Genomic DNA, 24,335 nt, shown 5'->3' on the forward strand with positions numbered 1-24,335 from the left:
TTGTTTCAGCTTTTAGTTATTTTTTAGATGTAATGTTGCTAAAATAGGGATTATTATTATTATTATTATTATTATTATTATTATTATTATGTGTGCAGTGTTACATATCCGGGACAAAAGTTCAACAATAAGGACCTATATTTCCTTTGCTGTAGTATGTATAACGTACACGTGCAGTAAGGGAATAAATGGCGCTGCCGCTGATGATCTTAACCACTTCAGCCCCGGACCATTTGGCTGCCAAATGACCAGGCCACTTTTTGCGATTCGGTGCTGCGTCATTTTAACTGACAATTGCGCGGTCGTGCAACGTGGCTCCCAAACAAAATTGACGTCTTTTTTTCCCACAAATAGAGATTTCTTTTGGTGATATTTGATCACCTCTGCGTTTTTTTTTTTTTTGTTTTTTCTTGTGCTATAAAAAAAATTAGAGCAACAATTTGGAAAAAAACGCAATATTTTGTACTTTTTGCTATAATAAATATCCACATTTTTTTTTATTAAAAGCAAATTTTTTAGGCTGATACGTATTCTTCTACATATTTTTGGTAAAAAAAAAAAACGCAATAAGTGTATATTGATTGGTTTGCGCAAAAAAAGTTATAGCGTCTACAATTACCATTTTTATTATTATTTTTACTTGTTATGGCGGCGATCTTCGATTTTTTTTCATGACTGCGACATTATGGTGGACACATTGGACACCATTCACATTTTACACAGGAAGGAATTTTGGGGGCCCCAAGCAAAATGGAAAAAAGTGTGGGGGGGGGGGGGGGGGTGATGCTGATTTTTTTCAAGTTGAGAAGCGGGGGGGGGGGGGGGGGGGGGGAGTGATGGGATGTGGGGTTCCAGCACCTTGTACCTCTGGACCCCTTTACATTACACAGCACCCTGCACCTCTGGACCCCTTTACATTACACAGCACCCTGCACCTCTGGGCCCCTTTACATTACACAGCACCCTGCACCTCAGGGCCCCTTTACATTACACAGCACCCTGCACCTCTGGGCCCCTTTACATTACACAGCACCGCACCTCTGGACCCTTTTACATTACACAGCACCCTGCACCTCTGGACCCCTTTACATTACACAGCACCCTGCACCTCTGGATCCTTTACATTACACAGCACCCTGCACCTCTGGACCCCTTTACATTACACAGCACCCTGCACCTCTGGACCCCTTTACATTACACAGCACCCTGGACCCCTTTACATTACACAGCACCCTGCAGCTCTGGACCCCTTTACATTACACAGCACCCTGGACCCCTTTACATTACACAGCACCACACCTCTGGACCCCTTTACATTACACAGCACCCTGGACCCCTTTACATTACACAGCACCCTGCACCTCTGGGCCCCTTTAAATTACACGGCACCCTGCACCTCTAGGCCCCTTTACATTACACAGCACCCTGGACCCCTTTACATTACACAGCACCCTGGACCCCTTTACATTACATAGCACCGCACCTCTGGACCCTTTTACATTACACAGCACCCTGCACCTCTCGACTCCTTTACATTACACAGCACCGTGCACCTCTATACCCCTTTACATTACACAGCACCCTGCACCTCTGGACCCCTTTACATTACACAGCACCCTGCACCTCTGGACCCTTTTACATTACACAGCACCTTGCACCTCTGGACCCCTTTACATTACATAGCACCCTGCACCTCTAGACCCCTTTACATTGCACAGCCCCCCACAGTTTGTTACACAGACACCCCCCTAACAGTTCTGGACCCCCTGCATGTTACACTGGGGGGGAGACGTGACATGCGGCCCACCGGGCATATGCCCGGTATTCCCTATGGCCAGTCCGGGCTTGCTAGGAGTGTTGGGTGCTTTGTGTCCTTTTTTATAACTGGCAGGTGGCCCTATTGTTTATGGAGTGATACCTGCTCTGTAATTGACTTTGAAAAAGGAATGTGCAAACAGATAAGGTGTGGAATGAACACGTAATAAAGAGACGGGGCGTACAGAGCGCGTTCGGGTTCTATGAGTGGAATACTATAAAAGTGGAGACTGTTTGAGTGATACAATTTATGTGTTCGCAGCGCACCGAGACTCCATATTGGCAAAACCCGGCCACGAGAGCGGAATTAACAGTGAGAGCGGGGAGGATAACCCCTGAGCCAGCGCCATGCTGACCTTGAAGCTACCCAGATTGTTGACCGTTCAGCAAGTGCCCAAGGTGAGTACCAAGAAATGGACACCAAAGATGAAATCTGTGGCCCCGGATTCACGTAGAAGCGCGCATCTTTGGGCAGGAGCATAACGTATCCTATTTACGTTACGCCTCCGCAACTTTGAGAGGCAAGTGCCGTATTCTCAAAGCAAAGTTGCGGCGGCGTAGCTTAAATAGACCGGCGTAAGCCCGCCTAATTCAAATGTGGAAGATGTGGGCGTGTATTATGTAAATGTATGGTGACCCCGCGTAAATGACGCTTTCTCCGAACGGCGCATGCGCCGTCCGTGAAAGTATCCCAGTGCGCATGCTCCAAATTAACCCGCAAAAAGCCAATGTTTTCGACGCAAACGTAAATTACGCACAGCCCTATTCGCGAACGACTTACGCAAACGACGAAAATTGACGCTGGCCCGACGTCCATACTTAACATTGGTACGCCTCATCTACGCCTCATATAGCAGGGGTAACTTTGCGCCGGGAAAAGCCTAACGTAAACGGCGTATCTGTAATGCGACGGCCGGGCGTACGTTCGTGAATTGGCGTATCTAGCTGATTTACATATTTCTAGGCGTAAATCGGCGTACACGCCCCTAGCGGCCAGCGTAAATATGCATTTAAGATACGACGGCGTAGGAGACTTACGCTGGTCGTATCTTATACAAATTCTGGCGTATCTGATTCTTTGAATCAGGCGCCAAGATACGACGGCTCGGACTCAGAGATACGACGGCGTATCTGGAGATACGCCGGCGTAACTCGTACGTGAATCTGGGCCTGTCTGTTTTAATATATATTTTCTATATAACCTTCACAATCTGCCTTCTCTCTGTGTCTCAGGTGTTCCATGAAGATAGCATTATATGTGGATACCGCTCCCCTCGCAGCTCTGCCTTGGCTTGTGTCCTAAGTCTCTTCCAGATGACCAACGAGACCCTTAACATCTGGACACACTTTCTACCATCCTGGTAAGAATTCCATTCCACAGATGCTACCTGCAAATGTCTAGAGCAGACCTGGGCACTTTACTGCCCGTGGGGCCACACCCGACCTATTTGGCTTTTCCTGTTCGACCCCCAAGGGCCGTCTTTAAGGCAGGGCAAAAGGAGCCCTGTCATTGTTGTGGGGCCCAAAGCAGCTGGCTTATACTTGCCAACTATCCCTGTTTAAATTATCTTTTCCCTTGAAGATTTAGTCCTGTGCTGTGTCCTGATACATCAATGTGAAGTGCTGCTACTAATGCTGTCCAGCTCTGCCCTATTGTTGTGTACAAATGACTCACCTGCAGTGGGGCTGCATTTATATACAAAAGTGGGACTGCATTAATATACAAAAGTGGGGCTGCATTTATATACAAAAGTGGGGCTACATTTATGTACAAAAGTGGGACTGCATTTATATACAAAAGTGGGACTGCATTTATATACAAAAGTGGGGCTGCATTTATATATACAGCGGGGCTGCATTCATATACAAAAGTGGGGCTGTATTGATCTCTTGTACCATGTCTCCAGTCTCTGACCATCCCTTGTACCATGACCATCCCTTGTACCACGTCTGCAGTCTCTGACCATCTCTTGTACCATGTCTGCAGTCTCTGACCATCCCTTGTACCATGTCTCCAGTCTCTGACCATCCCTTGTACCATGTCTGCAGTCTCTGACCATCCCTTATACCATGTCTGCAGTCTCTGACCATCCCTTGTACCATGTCTGCAGTCTCTGACCATCTCTTGTACCATGTCTGCATTCTCTGACCATCTCTTGTACCATGTCTGCAGTCTCTGACCATCCCTTGTACCATGTCTGCAGTCTCTGACAATCGTCTACACACTATGGGATAGATTTATGGCATTTATATTTAAATATTTTTTACTAGTAATGGCGGCGATCATTGATTTTTTAGCGGTACTGAAACATTGCAGCGGACACATCGGACACCTAAATGAGTTCTGTTAGGAACGCCTTATTTTCTGGCAGTGCCCCTCCCGAGACTAGACTCTGGATCCGCCCTTGACTCTGATTGTATGTCTCAGAGCAGTTGGAGATTTTTTTTGCCCGGGGTCCAATCATTATTAAAGACGGCCCTGTTCGGCCCGGATGAGGTCAATCGGAAATTTAGAAAATAACTGTGAATAAGTGTTGGCGAGTCAACAAGATGGCGGTGGCTGTGCTTCCACCCTTGTTGGCCACCGGTTTGCCAAGATGGCAGCAGTTTCACTTCTGAGCTGCTTCAGTCATGCAGGTGGGGTGGCATCGCCCCCTCGAGCAACTGGGACAGAGCATGGGAGGTGGACAACAAGGATATGATGCAGGTGAGGGCATGTGGGAAGGGGTTGCCAGGTCCTGCTCTCCACCCGTCCAAAATAAAAGTTAATTAGGCTTATTATTGGGACACTTATTACTGGTCTTCAACATTCCCCAAAACATGCACATTTCCAGTAGACGTGCGCATTCGTGTTCGTCCGAATTTCTGGGATTTTCGCTTTCGTTTTAACAAACGATAAAGAATGCGCAGAATCCGAAATCCGAAAGATCCGACATAAAAAATGCTTTATTTTCGTTTTGTTGCGACAACAATTAGATATAGATAGAAGATTCGACATGACACTGACAATAGCGATCTGTGTCTATCGAACCTGCGGTTGAATGTGCCTAACCTTACTCTATTAGTCCGAGATTATTCTACATAGAGAGAAAAAAGTCGACAGAGAGAGAAAAGAGTTAACATTATAGAGACATGAAGATTCGGCATTTGAGAGAGAAAAGATTCGACATAGAGAGAAAAAAGATTCGACATAGAGAGAGAAAAGATTCGACAGAGAGAGAAAAGGGTCGACCGAGAGAGAAAAGGGTCGAGAGAGAAAGGGGTCGACGGAGAGAGAAAAGGGTCGATGGAGAGAGAAAAGGGTCGATGGAGAGAGAAAAGGGTCGACGGAGAGAGAAAAGGGTCGACGGAGGGAGAAAAGGGTCGACGGAGGGAGAAAAGGGTCGACAGAGAGAGTAAAGGGTCGACAGGGAGAGAAAAGGGTCGACGGAGAGAGAAAAGGGTCGACGGAGAGAGAAAAGGGTCGACGGAGGGAGAAAATGGTCGACGGAGGGAGAAAAGGGTCGACAGAGAGAGTAAAGGGTCGACAGGGAGAGAAAAGGGTCGACGGAGAGAGAAAAGGGTCGACGGAGAGAGAAAAGGGTCGACGGAGAGAGAAAAGGGTCGACGCAGAGAGAAAAGGGTCGACGGAGAGAGAAAAGGGTCGACGGAGAGAGAAAAGGGTCGACGGAGAGAGTAAAGGGTCGACGGAGAGAGTAAGGGGTCGACGGAGAGAGAAAAGGGTCGACGGAGAGAGTAAAGGGTCGACGGAGAGAGTAAAGGGTCGACAGAGAGAGTAAAGGGTCTACAGGGAGAGAAAAGGGTCGACAGGGAGAGAAAAGGGTCTACAGGGGGAGAAAAGGGTCGACGGAGGGAGAAAAGGGTCGACGGAGAGATTAAAGGGTCGACAGGGGGAGAAAAGGGTCGACGGAGGGAGAAAAGGGTCGACAGAGAGATTAAAGGGTCGACAGAGAGAGAAAAGGGTCGACGGAGAGAGAAAAGGGTCGATGGAGAGAGTAAAGGGTCGACGGAGAGAGAAAAGGGTCGACGCAGAGAGAAAAGGGTCGACGCAGAGAGAAAAGGGTCGACGGAGAGAGAAAAGGGTCGACGGAGAGAGAAAAGGGTCGACGGAGAGAGAAAAGGGTCGACGGAGGGAGAAAAGGGTCGACAGAGAGATTAAAGGGTCGACAGGGGGAGAAAAGGGTCGACGGAGGGAGAAAAGGGTCGACAGAGAGATTAAAGGGTCGACAGAGAGAGAAAAGGGTCGACGGAGAGAGAAAAGGGTCGACGGAGAGAGAAAAGGGTCGACGCAGAGAGAAAAGGGTCGACGCAGAGAGAAAAGGGTCGACGGAGAGAGAAAAGGGTCGACGGAGAGAGAAAAGGGTCGACGGAGAGAGAAAAGGGTCGACGGAGAGAGAAAAGGGTCGACGCAGAGAGAAAAGGGTCGACGGAGAGAGAAAAGGGTCGACGCAGAGAGAAAAGGGTCGACGGAGAGAGAAAAGATATGACAATAAAGAGACATGAAGAGTGTCCAGCAGCTGCAGTGGTCGGGGACTCCTGTAGGAGGGAATTGTGGAGAAATATAACCTATACACATAGGGGTGACTGTGCACTTTTGTGGAGGATCTTGTGGTAATCTATTGTTATCGATGGGCTCCTTGAGAGGAAATGGGGCCATACGTCCCTTGGTTTAGCACTGGAGCTGGGTGTAGGCGGAAGAGTCTTATGTATATTGTGTGGGGGGGATCGGTTGTGCTCTGACCCCATCTCATTTCTGTTCATCCTAGTCCGTTCAGCGAACGTTGACGGTGTTTAATGCGAGCATTTCTGTCCCCCCCCTTCCTTCCCCCCCCTTTTTTTTTTTGTTTTTGTTATGTTCTGGTTTTGTACACCGGTCTTTGTGTTTTAACCGGTCAATGTTGGTCACGTATGTGGCCTGTTATTGTATACGTGTTTTGAAAATTCAATAAAAATAATTTTACAAAAAAAAGAGACATGAAGATTCAACGAAGAAGCGAAAAACATGCGATCGCCGCGATCATACATTTATGGTCCATTGCTCCGCCCATAGGCTATAGAAGAATTTTGGTTGACTAGTAATAATAATGAATAAATATAATTATTACTAGTGTCATACAACATTAGAATTCTTCTATAGCTTGTGGGCGGAGCATTCGACCGGAAATGTACGATCGCGGCGTCGTACAGTTTCGCTCCTCCGTCGAATCTTCTTAGAACATCCGACGGACACCATAAGCCTTCAATGACAGATTCGTCCTTCATTCATTCGGATTTTCGGATGAATGCATTTTTTTACGAAACAAAGTAAATAAAAAGGAATTTCGGAAGTAACTAAATTTTATTTTTCAAACGAAATTCCGAAATGAAATATTTCAGTGTGCACGTGTCTAATTTCCAGTATTACTGTATTGTTGTTGTGAAGGTTAAAGGTATGTTATGTAAAAAAATCCAGCCTAAATGAAAAGGTCTACCTATTGGTTGGGCCCTCCACAAGAGTCCCAGTTTCTCACGTGGCCCTTTGGGAAAATGAAGTGCCCACCGCAGGTCTAGAGGATGCTGTGATGGATCTGATTGGAGAATTTCTTGCTGGTCTTTGTCATTCTTGTTGTTGAGTCTCTTCTGTCTTCTGTCTTCTCCAAACTAGACTTTCCGTTGTGGACGGCCAGTGACTCGGCTTTCTCTCTTTTTTTTTTTTACAGATCTTCCACATTCTGAACTGCTTTTTTTCTGGATCTTTTCTGTCTCTACACTCTTCTGAATCTCACCTAATTCCTTCTTTTGGTCTTTGCAAGTCCCTTCAATGAATGACCTCCATTTATATGTGTTGTAAAATCTTCAAAAAGACCCAGGCAAGCAAGGAGTCCACCATTTTCCAGACATTCTTCCCACTGATCACCAATGTAAGGGACATTCTTCTCACTGATCACCAATGTAAGGACATTCTTCTCACTGATCACCAATGTAAGGAACATTCTTCTCACTGATCACCAATGTAAGGGACATTCTTCCCACTGATCACCAATGTAAGGGACATTCTTCCCACTGATCACCAATGTAAGGAACATTCTTCTCACTGATCACCAATGTAAGGGACATTCTTCTCACTGATCACCAATGTAAGGGACATTCTTCTCACCGATCACCAATGTAAGGGACATTCTTCTCACTGATCACCAATGTAAGGGACATTCTTCTCGCTGATCACCAATGTAAGGACATTCTTCTCACTGATCACCAATGTAAGGACATTCTTCTCACTGATCACCAATGTAAGGAACATTCTTCTCACTGATCACCAATGTAAGGAACATTCTTCCCACTGATCACCAATGTAAGGAACATTCTTCCCACTGATCACCAATGTAAGGAACATTCTTCCCACTGATCACCAATGTAAGGGACATTCTTCCCACTGATCACCAATGTAAGGGACATTCTCCTCACTGATCACCAATGTAAGGAACATTCTTCTCAGTGATCACCAATGTAAGGGACATTCTTCTCACTGATCACCAATGTAAGGGACATTCTTCTCACTGATCACCAATGTAAGGGACATTCTTCTCACTGATCACCAATGTAAGGAACATTCTTCTCAGTGATCACCAATGTAAGGGACATTCTTCTCACTGATCACCAATGTAAGGGACATTCTTCTCACTGATCACCAATGTAAGGGACATTCTTCTCACTGATCACCAATGTAAGGGACATTATTCTCACTGATCACCAATGTAAGGGACATTCTTCCCACTGATCACCAATGTAAGGGACATTCTTTTCACTGATCACCAATGTAAGGAACATTCTTCTCACTGATCACCAATGTAAGGAGCATTCTTCTCACTGATCACCAATGTAAGGAACATTCTTCTCACTGATCACCAATGTAAGGGACATTCTTCCCACTGATCACCAATGTAAGGAACATTCTTCTCACTGATCACCAATGTAAGGAGCATTCTTCCCACTGATCACCAATGTAAGGGACATTCTTCTCACTGATCACCAATGTAAGGGACATTCTTCCCACTGACCACCAATGTAAGGAACATTCTTCCCACTGATCACCAATGTAAGGGACATTCTTCTCACTGATCACCAATGTAAGGGACATTCTTCTCACTGATCACCAATGTAAGGAACATTCTTCTCACTGATCACCAATGTAAGGGACATTCTTCTCACTGATCACCAATGTAAGGAGCATTCTTCCCACTGATCACCAATGTAAGAGACATTCTTCTCACTGATCACCAATGTAAGGGACATTCTTCCCACTGATCACCAATGTAAGGGACATTCTTCCCACTGATCACCAATGTAAGGGACATTCTTCTCACTGATCACCAATGTAAGGAACATTCTTCTCACTGATCACCAATGTAAGGGACATTCTTCCCACTGATCACCAATGTAAGGAACATTCTTCCCACTGATCACCAATGTAAGGGGACATTCTTCCCACTGATCACCAATGTAAGGGACATTCTTCCCACTGATCACCAATGTAAGGAACATTCTTCTCACTGATCACCAATGTAAGGAACATTCTTCTCACTGATCACCAATGTAAGGGACATTATTCTCACTGATCACCAATGTAAGGAGCATTCTTCTCACTGATCACCAATGTAAGGGGCATTCTTCCCACTGATCACCAATGTAAGGGACATTCTTCTCACTGATCACCAATGTAAGGAACATTCTTCCCACTGATCACCAATGTAAGGAACATTCTTCCCACTGATCACCAATGTAAGGGACATTCTTCCCACTGATCACCAATGTAAGGGACATTCTTCTCACTGATCACCAATGTAAGGGACATTCTTCCCACTGATCACCAATGTAAGGGACATTCTTCTCACTGATCACCAATGTAAGGAACATTCTTCCCACTGATCACCAATGTAAGGGACATTCTTCTCACTGATCACCAATGTAAGGAACATTCTTCCCACTGATCACCAATGTAAGGAACATTCTTCTCACTGATCACCAATGTAAGGGACATTCTTCCCACTGATCACCAATGTAAGGGACATTCTTCCCACTGATCACCAATGTAAGGAACATTCTTCCCACTGATCACCAATGTAAGGGACATTCTTCCCACTGATCACCAATGTAAGGAACATTCTTCTCACTGATCACCAATGTAAGGAACATTCTTCCCACTGATCACCAATGTAAGGGACATTCTTATCACTGATCACCAATGTAAGGGACATTCTTCTCACTGATCACCAATGTAAGGAACATTCTTCTCACTGATCACCAATGTAAGGAACATTCTTCCCACTGATCACCAATGTAAGGAACATTCTTCCCACTGATCACCAATGTAAGGAACATTCTTCCCACTGATCACCAATGTAAGGAGCATTCTTATCACTGATCACCAATGTAAGGGACATTCTTCTCACTGATCACCAATGTAAGGGACATTCTTCTCACTGATCACCAATGTAAGGGATATTCTTCTCACTGATCACCAATGTAAGGGACATTCTTCTCACTGATCACCAATGTAAGGGACATTCTTCTCACTGATCACCAATGTAAGGGACATTCTTTTCACTGATCGATAGATAGATAAATATAGGTATAGATAGAGATACTATAGATAGATATAGATAGATAGAGATAGATAGATATAAATATAGTACAATACCTGTAGGCTGTGGCAGGACAGGTTTTCACACCCTTTCTGATTCCCATTGTTCTCCCCTCTAAAGCCGCTGCCACCCCCACACCTCTCCACCTGACAGAACACAAGCTGTTGCTAATGTCAACTGAAAAAATAAACATGCCTGAGGATGATCAGATCATTTCTACTCATCCGGGTGTTGTCTGGTCCAGTTTTTGATTTTCTTTCACGAAGTGTGAAAGTGTTGGAAGAAATCTTTCTGCTTTTTTTCGTATTCAAAGAAAATGTCCCACTATACAGGGATATTAAGATAAAGAAGACTCCCTGCACTTTGACGTAACCTCCAGTAAATCCTTTATTGAAAATATAACCAGAGCAAGACTGACACGTTTCTCCCTTGGCCTTATTCATAGCTGGAAGTTATGGTGAAGTGCCGAGAATCTTCATCTGCATGCAGGGCCGCCATCAGGGGGGTACAGGCAGTACACCTGTAAGGAGCTCAGAGGTCCCCAGGGGCCTGGATGGCAACCCCCCCCCCCCCTTTTTTTATAATTTTTTTTTTTTTTATGTACAAATGTATCAATTTAGAAATCAGATGAAAGGTTTAGCTCTGGGAAACAGTTGTTGACAGATATAAATAGCCAGATTCAGGTAGTAGATACGCCGGCATAACTCCGAATCTGCACCGTCGTATATTTAAGCGTATTCTCAAATTGAGATATGCTTAAATGTTGCTAAGATACGACCGCCATGCGCCGTCGTATCTTAGCTGTCTATTTGCGCTGGCCGCTAAGGGTGTGTACGCTGATTTACGCATAGAATGCGTAAATCAGCGAGATACGCCTATTCGCGAACGTACGCTTGCCCATCGCAGTTAAGATGCGCCGTTTACGTAAGGCGTAAAGATAATCCACCAAAAAGATGGCGCAGCCAATGTTAAGTATGGACGTCGGAACCGCGTCTAATTTTTTAATTTTTATGTGTAAGTCGTCCGTGAATGGGGCTGGCCGTAATTTACGTACACGTCGAAAGCAATGAGTCTTTGCGGCGTAATTTGGAGCATGCGCACTGGGTTACGTCCACGGACGGCGCAACTTCATTTACGTGGGGTCATGCTTTATTTGCATAAAACACGCTCACCTCTTCACAATTTGAATTAGGCGCGCTTACGCCGGCACATTTACGCTACGCCGCCGTAACTTAGGACGCAAGTGCTTTGTGAATACAGCACTTGCCTCTCTAACTTACGGCGGCGTAGCGTATACGAGATACGCTACGCCTGCCTAACGTTAGGCGCGTCTACGTGAATCTGGCTACTTGTGTATTTTATATACAACTATAGAGATCAGACCAAAACGAGGGACACATGAGGGGGACATTTCTCAGAATCGGGGACTGTCCCTCGAAATCAGGGACAGTTGTGCTTTCCCAAGTACTCGATGCACCTTTACCGATATATTGCGTTCCCTCCACACTGAAATCTCCTTATCACGCTGTAACCAGACTTGGCTCTGTGACAGAACACGGCAATTATAACCTTCAGAACACAATCTTCTCCACCTTTTGTGTGTGTTGTGTAATATGATGAATGATGGCCACGTTGGGTCACACCGAAATATCACTGGATGTAAATATTATTGGATACTACATGAAAAAATGCTGTCATGCCGCGTATACACGACCGTTTCATTAACCACTTGCCGACCGCCGCATGTATATGTACGTCCACAGAATGGCACGTACAGGCAGATGGGCGTACATGTACGTCCCTGCCTTTCCGCGGGTCGGGGGTCCGATCGGGACCCCCCCCCCCCCGGTACATGCGGCGGTCGGATACCCACGGGGAGCGATCCGGGACGAGGGCGCGTCTATTCGTTTATAGCCGCTCCGTCGCGATCTCTCCCCGGAGCTGAAGAACGTGGAGAGCCCTATGTAAACACGGCTTCCCCGTGCTTCACTGTGGCGGCTGCATCGATCGAGTGACCCCTTTTATAGGGAGACACGATCGATGACGTCAGACCTACAGCCAGCCACACCCCCCTACAGTTGTAAACACACACTAGGTGAACCCTAACTCCTACAGCGCCCCCTTGTGGTTAACTCCCAAACTGCAACTGTCATTTTCACAATAAACAATGCAATTTAAATGCATTTTTTGCTGTGAAAATTACAATGGTCCCAAAAATGTGTCAAAATTGTCCGAAGTGTCCGCCATAATGTCGCAGTCACGAAAAAAATCGCTGATCGCCGTCATTAGTAGTAAAAAAAATAAATAAAACTATCCCCTATTTTGTAAACGCTATACATTTTGCGCAAACCAATCGATAAACGCTTATTTTTTTTTTTACCAAAAATATGTAGAAGAATACGTATCGGCCTAAACTGAGGAAAATTATTTTTTTTTTTGTATATATTTTTGGGGGATATTTATTATAGCAAAAAGTAAAAAATATTGCATTTTTTTCAAAATTGTAGCTCTATTTTTGTTTATAGCGCAAAAAAATAAAAACCGCAGAGGTGATCAAATACCACCAAAAGAAAGCTCTATTTGTGGGGAAAAAAGGACGCCAATTTTGTTTGGGAGCCACGTCGCACGACCGCGCAATTGTCAGTTAAAGCGACGCAGTGCCGAAAAACGCAAAAACTGTCCGGGTCTTTTAGCTGCCTAAAGTGGTTAAATACCACCGAAATATGTATAAAAATGTCATGCAAGACAGTGATGAAAGCTGAAAATTGGCCTGGGCAGGAAGGGGGGTAAAAGTGCCCGGTATTGAAGGGGGTTGATAACTGTACATAGGGCTTTGTACGGAATAAATGTATACATTGTGTTCTTTGTATTTGCAGGTACTTCTTATGGAGATTGGGGTCTGTCCTGATCTCTGCAGGGTCCCTACAAGACCCGTTTATGTGGCCCCTGTTCATCTTCCTGGTCTCCTGCTGCATCTATCCAATGATGTCCACCATCGCGCACACCTTCAGTGTCATGTCTACCCAGGCCAGGCACATCTGCTTCTTCCTGGACTATGGAGCGCTGAGTCTCTACAGTCTTGGTGAGTCTCTACAATACACATGTGCAGAACGAAAAAAATGTGTGTGTTTATAGCCAGATTCAGGTACGTTTACGCCGACGAATCAGTAGATACGCCGTCATAACTCTGAATCTACGCCGGCGTTAATTTAAGCGTATTCTGGAAACCAGATACGCTTAAATTAGGCTAAGATACGAGCGGCGTAAGTCTCCTACGCCGTCGTATCTTAGGGTGCAATTTTCCCACTGGCCGCTACGTGGCGCCTCCGTTGAGTTCGGCGTAGAATATGTAAATGGCTAGATACGTCGATTCACGAACGTACGTGCGCCCGGCGCATTTTTTTTACGTCGTTTACGTAAGGCTTTTTCCGGCGTAAAGTTATTCCAACAAATAGCTGGCCTAGCCAACGTTAAGTATGGCCGTGGTTCCCGCGTCAAAATTTGAATATTTTACGTCGTTTGCGTAAGTCGTCCTTAAATGGGGCTGGACGTAATTTACGTTCACGTCGAAACCAATACGTCCCTGCGGCGTACTTTGGAGCAATGCACACTGGGATATGTCCACGGACGGCGCATGCGCCGCTCGTAAAAAACGTCAATCACGTCGGGTCACCAAACTTTAACATTAAACACGCCCCCCTCATCCTCATTTGAATTAGGCGCGCTTACGCCGGCCCCATTTACGCTACGCCGCCGTAACTTGGGAGGCAAGTGCTTTGTGAATACAGTACTTGCCTCTCTGACTTAAGGCGGCGTAGCGTAAATACGATACGCTACGCGGGCCTTTAAAGATGCGGCGCTCTCTCTGAACCTGGCTATTAGTTTTTTGTTACATTTCGATTCGTTATTTCCATAAATTTGTTTTAGTTCAATTCATTTATCCCGATTAATTCTTTTTCGGAGTTCATTTAGTTTTATACGGTTCGTATTTTCGGAATTCAAATCGACATGAATAGTTATCGATTCAAAAAGTTTTCTAATCGTTTTTGAATTCCAATAGTTTTCCAATTTTTTTTTACAAAGGAGAGTAAAAAATAGAAAAAATTAAAGGGATGAAATAGAAAAAAGTAACAAAAAAAAGAATAGACTATAATAGAGTAAAACAGAGTGGGCCAGATTCACGTATAATCGCGTAAATCTGCGGCGGCGTAAGGTATCACATTTAAGTTACACCGCCGCAAGTTTTACGGGCAAGTGCTTTATTCACAAAGCACTTGCCTGTAAACTTGCGGCGGCGTAGCGAAAATCCGTCCGGCGCAAGCCCGCCTAATTCAAATGGGGCGTGTATCATTTAAATTAGGCGCGCTCCCGCGCCGAACGTACTGCGCATGCTCCGTTTTGAAATTTCCCGCCGTGCTTTGCGCAAAATGACGTTGCACCGACGTAATTTTTTTGAGCGGCGACGTGCGTTACGTCCTTTCCTATTCACGGACGACTTACACAAAAAAAAAAAATTTGAAATTCGACGCGGGAACGGCGGCCATACTTTAACATGGCTGGTCTAAATATAAGCCATGAAATAGCAGCCGTAACTATACGCCGGAAAAAGCCGACTAGCGACGACGTAAGAGAATGCGACGACCGCGCGTAACTTCGTGGAACGCCGTAAACAGCTAATTAGCATACCCGACGCGGAAAACGAAGCAAACTCCACCCAGCGGGCGCCAAAGTATTACACCTACGATCCGAAGGCGTACGTCTGTCGGATCGAAGACAGAAGCCGTCGTATCTTGGTTTGAGGATTCAAGCTAAAGATACGACGCGGCAAATTTGAAAATACGCCGGAGTATCAGTAGATACTCCGGCTTATTTCAGCTGTGAATCTGGCCCAGTATGTTTGCTGTCTCTGGCCATCTCTTGTAGTATGTTTGCTGTCTCTGGCCATCTCTTGTAGTATGTTTGCTGTCTCTGACCCTCTCCTGTAGTATGTTTGCAGTCTCTGGCCACCTCCTGTAGTATGTTTGCAGTCTCTGACCCTCTCCTGTAGTATGTTTGCTGTCTCTGACCATCTCCTGTAGTATGTTTGCAGTCTCTGGCCACCTCCTGTAGTATGTTTGCTGTCTCTGACCATCTCTTGTAGTATGTTTGCAGTCTCTGGCCACCTCCTGTAGTATGTTTGCAGTCTCTGGCCACCTCCTATAGTATGTTTGCTGTCTCTGACCATCTCTTGTAGTATGTTTGCAGTCTCTGGCCACCTCCTGTAGTATGTTTGCAGTCTCTGGCCACCTCCTGTAATATGTTTGCAGTCTCTGACCGTCTCCTGTGTCATGTCTGGGGCTCCTTCTACCAGACTCTCTAACAGAAGCCCTCTCTGTGTCCATCAGAGAGACCCCCCCCCCCCTTCCAGGTTCCATTAGAGTGCTTCTCTTCCTGTAATTAGTTTATTGTTAGGAGATCATGTAAGGATCCCGGGGTAATGAAGACTCCTTAGGGGAGCATCTCTGTGTTTGAGTTGTTGCCTTAGAAACATTTGTAACGGGGAGGAGTTAGTAAGATGACCACGCCCATGTGGGGGGGCGGCAGAAATATTTCTGCACCCAGGTGTCGGTGACCCCAGGATCGGCCCTGACTCTCTGACATTCACAGACGTGACTGGGGCATGATGGGAATTGTAGTTCCTGAACAACTGGAGGGCCGTGGTTGGAAGACCCCTGGTGTAGATCCTTGAAAACAGAAGACAATGTTCTTTAGAACATCTTAGAAGCGACAGTCGTCTTCTTCCCTCCCCATGAGATGTAATGTATGGGGGGGGGGGGGGGGTCCGACTTGTTTTCATAATGATACTGAAAGAATCTTTGTATCTACGCCAGAAACCTCACATTGTACACCCTGGAGATTCCCTCATTACTCACCGGGGAGGTGCGGCGGCTTTTGTACTACGCCAGCTGCTAAATTCTTCAATAAATGTCAGATAATTCCTCAGCTTACTAACCATACAATGTTCCTCTGTGCGCCGGATTTGCTGTCCGTTCTTCCCGCAGCGAGATGAATTCTACATACATTGATCATCATTTCTCAGCCAGAGTTCATCTAAAGGTTCATAACAATGAATGATTACTGAAGGAGGACATTCTTCCCACTGATCACCAATGTAAGGAACATTCTTCCCACTGATCACCAATGTAAGGGACATTCTTCTCACTGATCACCAATGTAAGGAACATTCTTCTCACTGATCACCAATGTAAGGAACATTCTTCCCACTGATCACCAATGTAAGGGACATTCTTCCCACTGATCACCAATGTAAGGGACATTCTTCCCACTGATCACCAATGTAAGGAACATTCTTCCCACTGATCACCAATGTAAGGGACATTCTTCCCACTGATCACCAATGTAAGGAACATTCTTCTCACTGATCACCAATGTAAGGAACATTCTTCTCACTGATCACCAATGTAAGGAACATTCTTCCCACTGATCACCAATGTAAGGGACATTCTTCCCACTGATCACCAATGTAAGGAACATTCTTCCCACTGATCACCAATGTAAGGGACATTCTTCCCACTGATCACCAATGTAAGGAACATTCTTCTCACTGATCACCAATGTAAGGGACATTCTTCTCACTGATCACCAATGTAAGGAACATTCTTCTCACCGATCACCAATGTAAGGGACATTCTTCTCACTGATCACCAATGTAAGGGACATTCTTCCCACTGATCACCAATGTAAGGGACATTCTTCCCACTGATCACCAATGTAAGGAACATTCTTCTCACTGATCACCAATGTAAGGAACATTCTTCTCACTGATCACCAATGTAAGGGACATTCTTCCCACTGATCACCAATGTAAGGGACATTCTTCCCACTGATCACCAATGTAAGGGACATTCTTCCCACTGATCACCAATGTAAGGAACATTCTTCTCACTGATCACCAATGTAAGGGACATTCTTCCCACTGATCACCAATGTAAGGGACATTCTTCCCACTGACCACCAATGTAAGGGACATTCTTCTCACTGATCACCAATGTAAGGGACATTCTTCTCACTGATCACCAATGTAAGGAACATTCTTCCCACTGATCACCAATGTAAGGGACATTCTTCTCACTGATCACCAATGTAAGGGACATTCTTCTCACTGATCACCAATGTAAGGGACATTCTTCTCACTGATCACCAATGTAAGGAACATTCTTCCCACTGATCACCAATGTAAGGGACATTCTTCTCACTGATCACCAATGTAAGGGACATTCTTCCCACTGATCACCAATGTAAGGGACATTCTTCTCACTGACCACCAATGTAAGGAACATTCTTCCCACTGATCACCAATGTAAGGGACATTCTTCCCACTGATCACCAATGTAAGGGACATTCTTCCCACTGATCACCAATGTAAGGAACATTCTTCCCACTGATCACCAATGTAAGGGACATTCTTCCCACTGATCACCAATGTAAGGAACATTCTTCCCACTGATCACCAATGTAAGGGACATTCTTCTCACTGATCACCAATGTAAGGGACATTCTTCCCACTGATCACCAATGTAAGGAACATTCTTCTCACTGATCACCAATGTAAGGGACATTCTTCCCACTGATCACCAATGTAAGGGACATTCTTCCCACTGATCACCAATGTAAGGAACATTCTTCCCACTGATCACCAATGTAAGGGACATTCTTCCCACTGATCACCAATGTAAGGAACATTCTTCTCACTGATCACCAATGTAAGGAACATTCTTCTCACTGATCACCAATGTAAGGAACATTCTTCCCACTGATCACCAATGTAAGGGACATTCTTCCCACTGATCACCAATGTAAGGAACATTCTTCCCACTGATCACCAATGTAAGGGACATTCTTCCCACTGATCACCAATGTAAGGAACATTCTTCTCACTGATCACCAATGTAAGGGACATTCTTCTCACTGATCACCAATGTAAGGAACATTCTTCTCACCGATCACCAATGTAAGGGACATTCTTCTCACTGATCACCAATGTAAGGGACATTCTTCCCACTGATCACCAATGTAAGGGACATTCTTCCCACTGATCACCAATGTAAGGAACATTCTTCTCACTGATCACCAATGTAAGGAACATTCTTCTCACTGATCACCAATGTAAGGGACATTCTTCCCACTGATCACCAATGTAAGGGACATTCTTCCCACTGATCACCAATGTAAGGGACATTCTTCCCACTGATCACCAATGTAAGGAACATTCTTCTCACTGATCACCAATGTAAGGGACATTCTTCCCACTGATCACCAATGTAAGGGACATTCTTCCCACTGACCACCAATGTAAGGGACATTCTTCTCACTGATCACCAATGTAAGGGACATTCTTCTCACTGATCACCAATGTAAGGAACATTCTTCCCACTGATCACCAATGTAAGGGACATTCTTCTCACTGATCACCAATGTAAGGGACATTCTTCTCACTGATCACCAATGTAAGGGACATTCTTCTCACTGATCACCAATGTAAGGAACATTCTTCCCACTGATCACCAATGTAAGGGACATTCTTCTCACTGATCACCAATGTAAGGGACATTCTTCCCACTGATCACCAATGTAAGGGACATTCTTCTCACTGACCACCAATGTAAGGAACATTCTTCCCACTGATCACCAATGTAAGGGACATTCTTCCCACTGATCACCAATGTAAGGGACATTCTTCCCACTGATCACCAATGTAAGGAACATTCTTCCCACTGATCACCAATGTAAGGGACATTCTTCCCACTGATCACCAATGTAAGGAACATTCTTCCCACTGATCACCAATGTAAGGGACATTCTTCTCACTGATCACCAATGTAAGGGACATTCTTCCCACTGATCACCAATGTAAGGAACATTCTTCCCACTGATCACCAATGTAAGGGACATTCTTCCCACTGATCACCAATGTAAGGGACATTCTTCCCACTGATCACCAATGTAAGGAACATTCTTCCCACTGATCACCAATGTAAGGGACATTCTTCTCACTGATCACCAATGTAAGGAACATTCTTCCCACTGATCACCAATGTAAGGAACATTCTTCTCACTGATCACCAATGTAAGGAACATTCTTCCCACTGATCACCAATGTAAGGAACATTCTTCCCACTGATCACCAATGTAAGGGACATTCTTCCCACTGATCACCAATGTAAGGAACATTCTTCCCACTGATCACCAATGTAAGGAACATTCTTCTCACTGACCACCAATGTAAGGAACATTCTTCCCACTGATCACCAATGTAAGGGACATTCTTCTCACTGATCACCAATGTAAGGGACATTCTTCTCACTGATCACCAATGTAAGGGACATTCTTCTCACTGATCACCAATGTAAGGGACATTCTTCCCACTGATCACCAATGTAAGGGACATTCTTCCCACTGATCACCAATGTAAGGAACATTCTTCCCACTGATCACCAATGTAAGGGACATTCTTCTCACTGATCACCAATGTAAGGGACATTCTTCTCACTGATCACCAATGTAAGGGACATTCTTCTCACTGATCACCAATGTAAGGGACATTCTTCTCACTGATCACCAATGTAAGGGACATTCTTCTCACTGATCACCAATGTAAGGGACATTCTTCTCACTGATCACCAATGTAAGGGACATTCTTCCCACTGATCACCAATGTAAGGAACATTCTTCCCACTGATCACCAATGTAAGGGACATTCTTCCCACTGATCACCAATGTAAGGAACATTCTTCCCACTGATCACCAATGTAAGGAACATTCTTCCCACTGATCACCAATGTAAGGGACATTCTTCCCACTGATCACCAATGTAAGGAACATTCTTCCCACTGATCACCAATGTAAGGGACATTCTTCCCACTGATCACCAATGTAAGGGACATTCTTCTCACTGATCACCAATGTAAGGGACATTCTTCCCACTGATCACCAATGTAAGGGACATTCTTCTCACTGATCACCAATGTAAGGGACATTCTTCCCACTGATCACCAATGTAAGGAACATTCTTCCCACTGATCACCAATGTAAGGAACATTCTTCCCACTGATCACCAATGTAAGGGACATTCTTCTCACTGATCACCAATGTAAGGGACATTCTTCTCACTGATCACCAATGTAAGGGACATTCTTCTCACTGATCACCAATGTAAGGGACATTCTTCTCACTGATCACCAATGTAAGGGACATTCTTCTCACTGATCACCAATGTAAGGGACATTCTTCCCACTGATCACCAATGTAAGGGGCATTCTTCTCACTGATCACCAATGTAAGGGACATTCTTCTCACTGATCACCAATGTACGGGACATTCTTCTCACTGATCACCAATGTAAGGAACATTCTTCCCACTGATCACCAATGTAAGGGACATTCTTCTCACTGATCACCAATGTAAGGGACATTCTTCTCACTGATCACCAATGTAAGGGACATTCTTCCCACTGATCACCAATGTAAGGGACATTCTTCCCACTGATCACCAATGTAAGGAACATTCTTTCCACTGATCACCAATGTAAGGAACATTCTTCTCACTGATCACCAATGTAAGGGACATTCTTCTCACTGATCACCAATGTAAGGAACATTCTTCCCACTGATCACCAATGTAAGGGACATTCTTCCCACTGATCACCAATGTAAGGGACATTCTTCTCACTGATCACCAATGTAAGGGACATTCTTCCCACTGATCACCAATGTAAGGGACATTCTTCTCACTGATCACCAATGTAAGGGACATTCTTCTCACTGATCACCAATGTAAGGAACATTCTTCTCACTGATCACCAATGTAAGGAACATTCTTCCCACTGATCACCAATGTAAGGAACATTCTTCTCACTGATCACCAATGTAAGGGACATTCTTCTCACTGATCACCAATGTAAGGAACATTCTTCTCACTGATCACCAATGTAAGGGACATTCTTCTCACTGATCACCAATGTAAGGAACATTCTTCTCACTGATCACCAATGTAAGGGACATTCTTCCCACTGATCACCAATGTAAGGGACATTCTTCCCACTGATCACCAATGTAAGGGACATTCTTCCCACTGATCACCAATGTAAGGGACATTCTTCTGACTGATCACCAATGTAAGGGACATTCTTCCCAATGATCACCAATGTAAGGGACATTCTTCCCACTGATCACCAATGTAAGGGACATTCTTCCCACTGATCACCAATGTAAGGAACATTCTTCCCACTGATCACCAATGTAAGGAACATTCTTCCCACAGATCACCAATGTAAGGAACATTCTTCCCACAGATCACCAATGTAAGGGACATTCTTCCCACTGATCACCAATGTAAGGGACATTCTTCCCACTGATCACCAATGTAAGGAACATTCTTCCCACTGATCACCAATGTAAGGAACATTCTTCCCACAGATCACCAATGTAAGGAACATTCTTCTCACTGATCACCAATGTAAGGGACATTCTTCCCACTGATCACCAATGTAAGGAACATTCTTCTCACTGATCACCAATGTAATGGACATTCTTCTCACTGATCACCAATGTAAGGGACATTCTTCTCACTGATCACCAATGTAAGGGACATTCTTCCCACTGATCACCAATGTAAGGGACATTCTTCTCACTGATCACCAATGTAAGGGACATTCTTCTCACTGATCACCAATGTAAGGGACATTCTTCCCACTGATCACCAATGTAAGGAACATTCTTCTCACTGATCACCAATGTAAGGAGCATTCTTCTCACTGATCACCAATGTAAGGAACATTCTTCTCACTGATCACCAATGTAAGGGACATTCTTCCCACTGATCACCAATGTAAGGAACATTCTTCTCACTGATCACCAATGTAAGGGACATTTTTCTCACTGATCACCAATGTAAGGGACATTCTTCCCACTGATCACCAATGTAAGGAACATTCTTCTCACTGATCACCAATGTAAGGAACATTCTTCTCACTGATCACCAATGTAAGGACATTCTTCCCACTGATCACCAATGTAAGGAACATTCTTCCCACTGATCACCAATGTAAGGGACATTCTTCTCACTGATCACCAATGTAAGGGACATTCTTCTCACTGATCACCAATGTAAGGGACATTCTTCCCACTGATCACCAATGTAAGGGACATTCTTCTCACTGATCACCAATGTAAGGGACATTCTTCCCACTGATCACCAATGTAAGGGACATTCTTCTCACTGATCACCAATGTAAGGAACATTCTTCTCACTGATCACCAATGTAAGGGACATTCTTCTCACTGATCACCAATGTAAGGAACATTCTTCTCACTGATCACCAATGTAAGGAACATTCTTCTCACTGATCACCAATGTAAGGAACATTCTTCCCACTGATCACCAATGTAAGGGACATTCTTCTCACTGATCACCAATGTAAGGACATTCTTCTCACTGATCACCAATGTAAGGAACATTCTTCCCACTGATCACCAATGTAAGGGACATTCTTCCCACTGATCACCAATGTAAGGAACATTCTTCCCACTGATCACCAATGTAAGGAACATTCTTCTCACTGATCACCAATGTAAGGGACATTCTTCCCACTGATCACCAATGTAAGGAACATTCTTCTCACTGATCACCAATGTAAGGGACATTTTTCTCACTGATCACCAATGTAAGGGACATTCTTCCCACTGATCACCAATGTAAGGAACATTCTTCTCACTGATCACCAATGTAAGGAACATTCTTCTCACTGATCACCAATGTAAGGACATTCTTCCCACTGATCACCAATGTAAGGGACATTCTTCTCACTGATCACCAATGTAAGGGACATTCTTCTCACTGATCACCAATGTAAGGGACATTCTTCCCACTGATCACCAATGTAAGGGACATTCTTCTCACTGATCACCAATGTAAGGGACATTCTTCCCACTGATCACCAATGTAAGGGACATTCTTCTCACTGATCACCAATGTAAGGAACATTTCTTCTCACTGATCACCAATGTAAGGGACATTCTTCTCACTGATCACCAATGTAAGGAACATTCTTCTCACTGATCACCAATGTAAGGAACATTCTTCTCACTGATCACCAATGTAAGGAACATTCTTCCCACTGATCACCAATGTAAGGGACATTCTTCTCACTGATCACCAATGTAAGGACATTCTTCTCACTGATCACCAATGTAAGGAACATTCTTCCCACTGATCACCAATGTAAGGGACATTCTTCTCACTGATCACCAATGTAAGGAACATGGGGCACAGACAAACTTAAACGTGAAAAATTCTGAAAAATCATCAATTGCAGCCTCGCTGTGCCCATTAAATCAGCCACTATGCCCTGCAAGTGCAGCCACTGTGACCCCCCCCCCCCCCCCCCGGCGGCATTTAACCAGCACACCCCCCCGCCCACTCGCTGTCTGTCTGTCCCTTACCCCATCTTGGTGGCGGGTCAGGCAGCAGGTGACGGTGTTTTTCTAATACACCTGGGTGGACTCATGGCGCAATGCTCTGCGCTCCCAGTCCACCCTTCAAAAAAACACCCCCGCAGCTGTAATAAAGGGTCCGGACGCATGAATAGGGGGTGGGCCTGGAGAGAGGGGGCAACCCTAATGGACGGGCCGCCACTGGAGTACCATTGACCCCAAGTGGAAGGAGAGAATGTTTATTTAAAAATGTTCTATTTTTTTATTTTTATTGTTAATACATTTTATTTTATTATTTTATTTATTTATTTTTATTTTTATTTTATATCTATGGACAGGGGGGAAAAAAATCTTGTTTTGGTTCTTTGTTTTTAGTAAATATGCAACATTCCAGCATTTTTTTCTTTTT

The 24,335-nt window shown here is 44.7% G+C and overlaps 1 protein-coding gene across 8 annotated transcripts in view; it reads left to right on the forward strand.

Moving 5' to 3' along the window:
- Positions 1-24,335, forward strand: part of PAQR5 (progestin and adipoQ receptor family member 5) — a 96,462-nt gene that overhangs the window by 49,395 nt on the left and 22,732 nt on the right. For all 8 annotated transcript variants that reach the window (XM_040342204.1, XM_040342207.1, XM_040342201.1 and 5 more), the window contains 3 exons: positions 2,078-2,214; positions 3,049-3,176; positions 13,313-13,518. In XM_040342204.1, coding sequence (XP_040198138.1) covers positions 2,164-2,214; positions 3,049-3,176; positions 13,313-13,518 — 385 coding nt within the window. In that variant the 5' untranslated portion in view covers positions 2,078-2,163. The remainder of the gene's footprint in view (positions 1-2,077; positions 2,215-3,048; positions 3,177-13,312; positions 13,519-24,335) is intronic.

This window comes from Rana temporaria, chromosome 3, assembly GCF_905171775.1.
Source record: "Rana temporaria chromosome 3, aRanTem1.1, whole genome shotgun sequence".
In the NCBI taxonomy this organism is placed as follows: domain Eukaryota; kingdom Metazoa; phylum Chordata; class Amphibia; order Anura; family Ranidae; genus Rana; species Rana temporaria.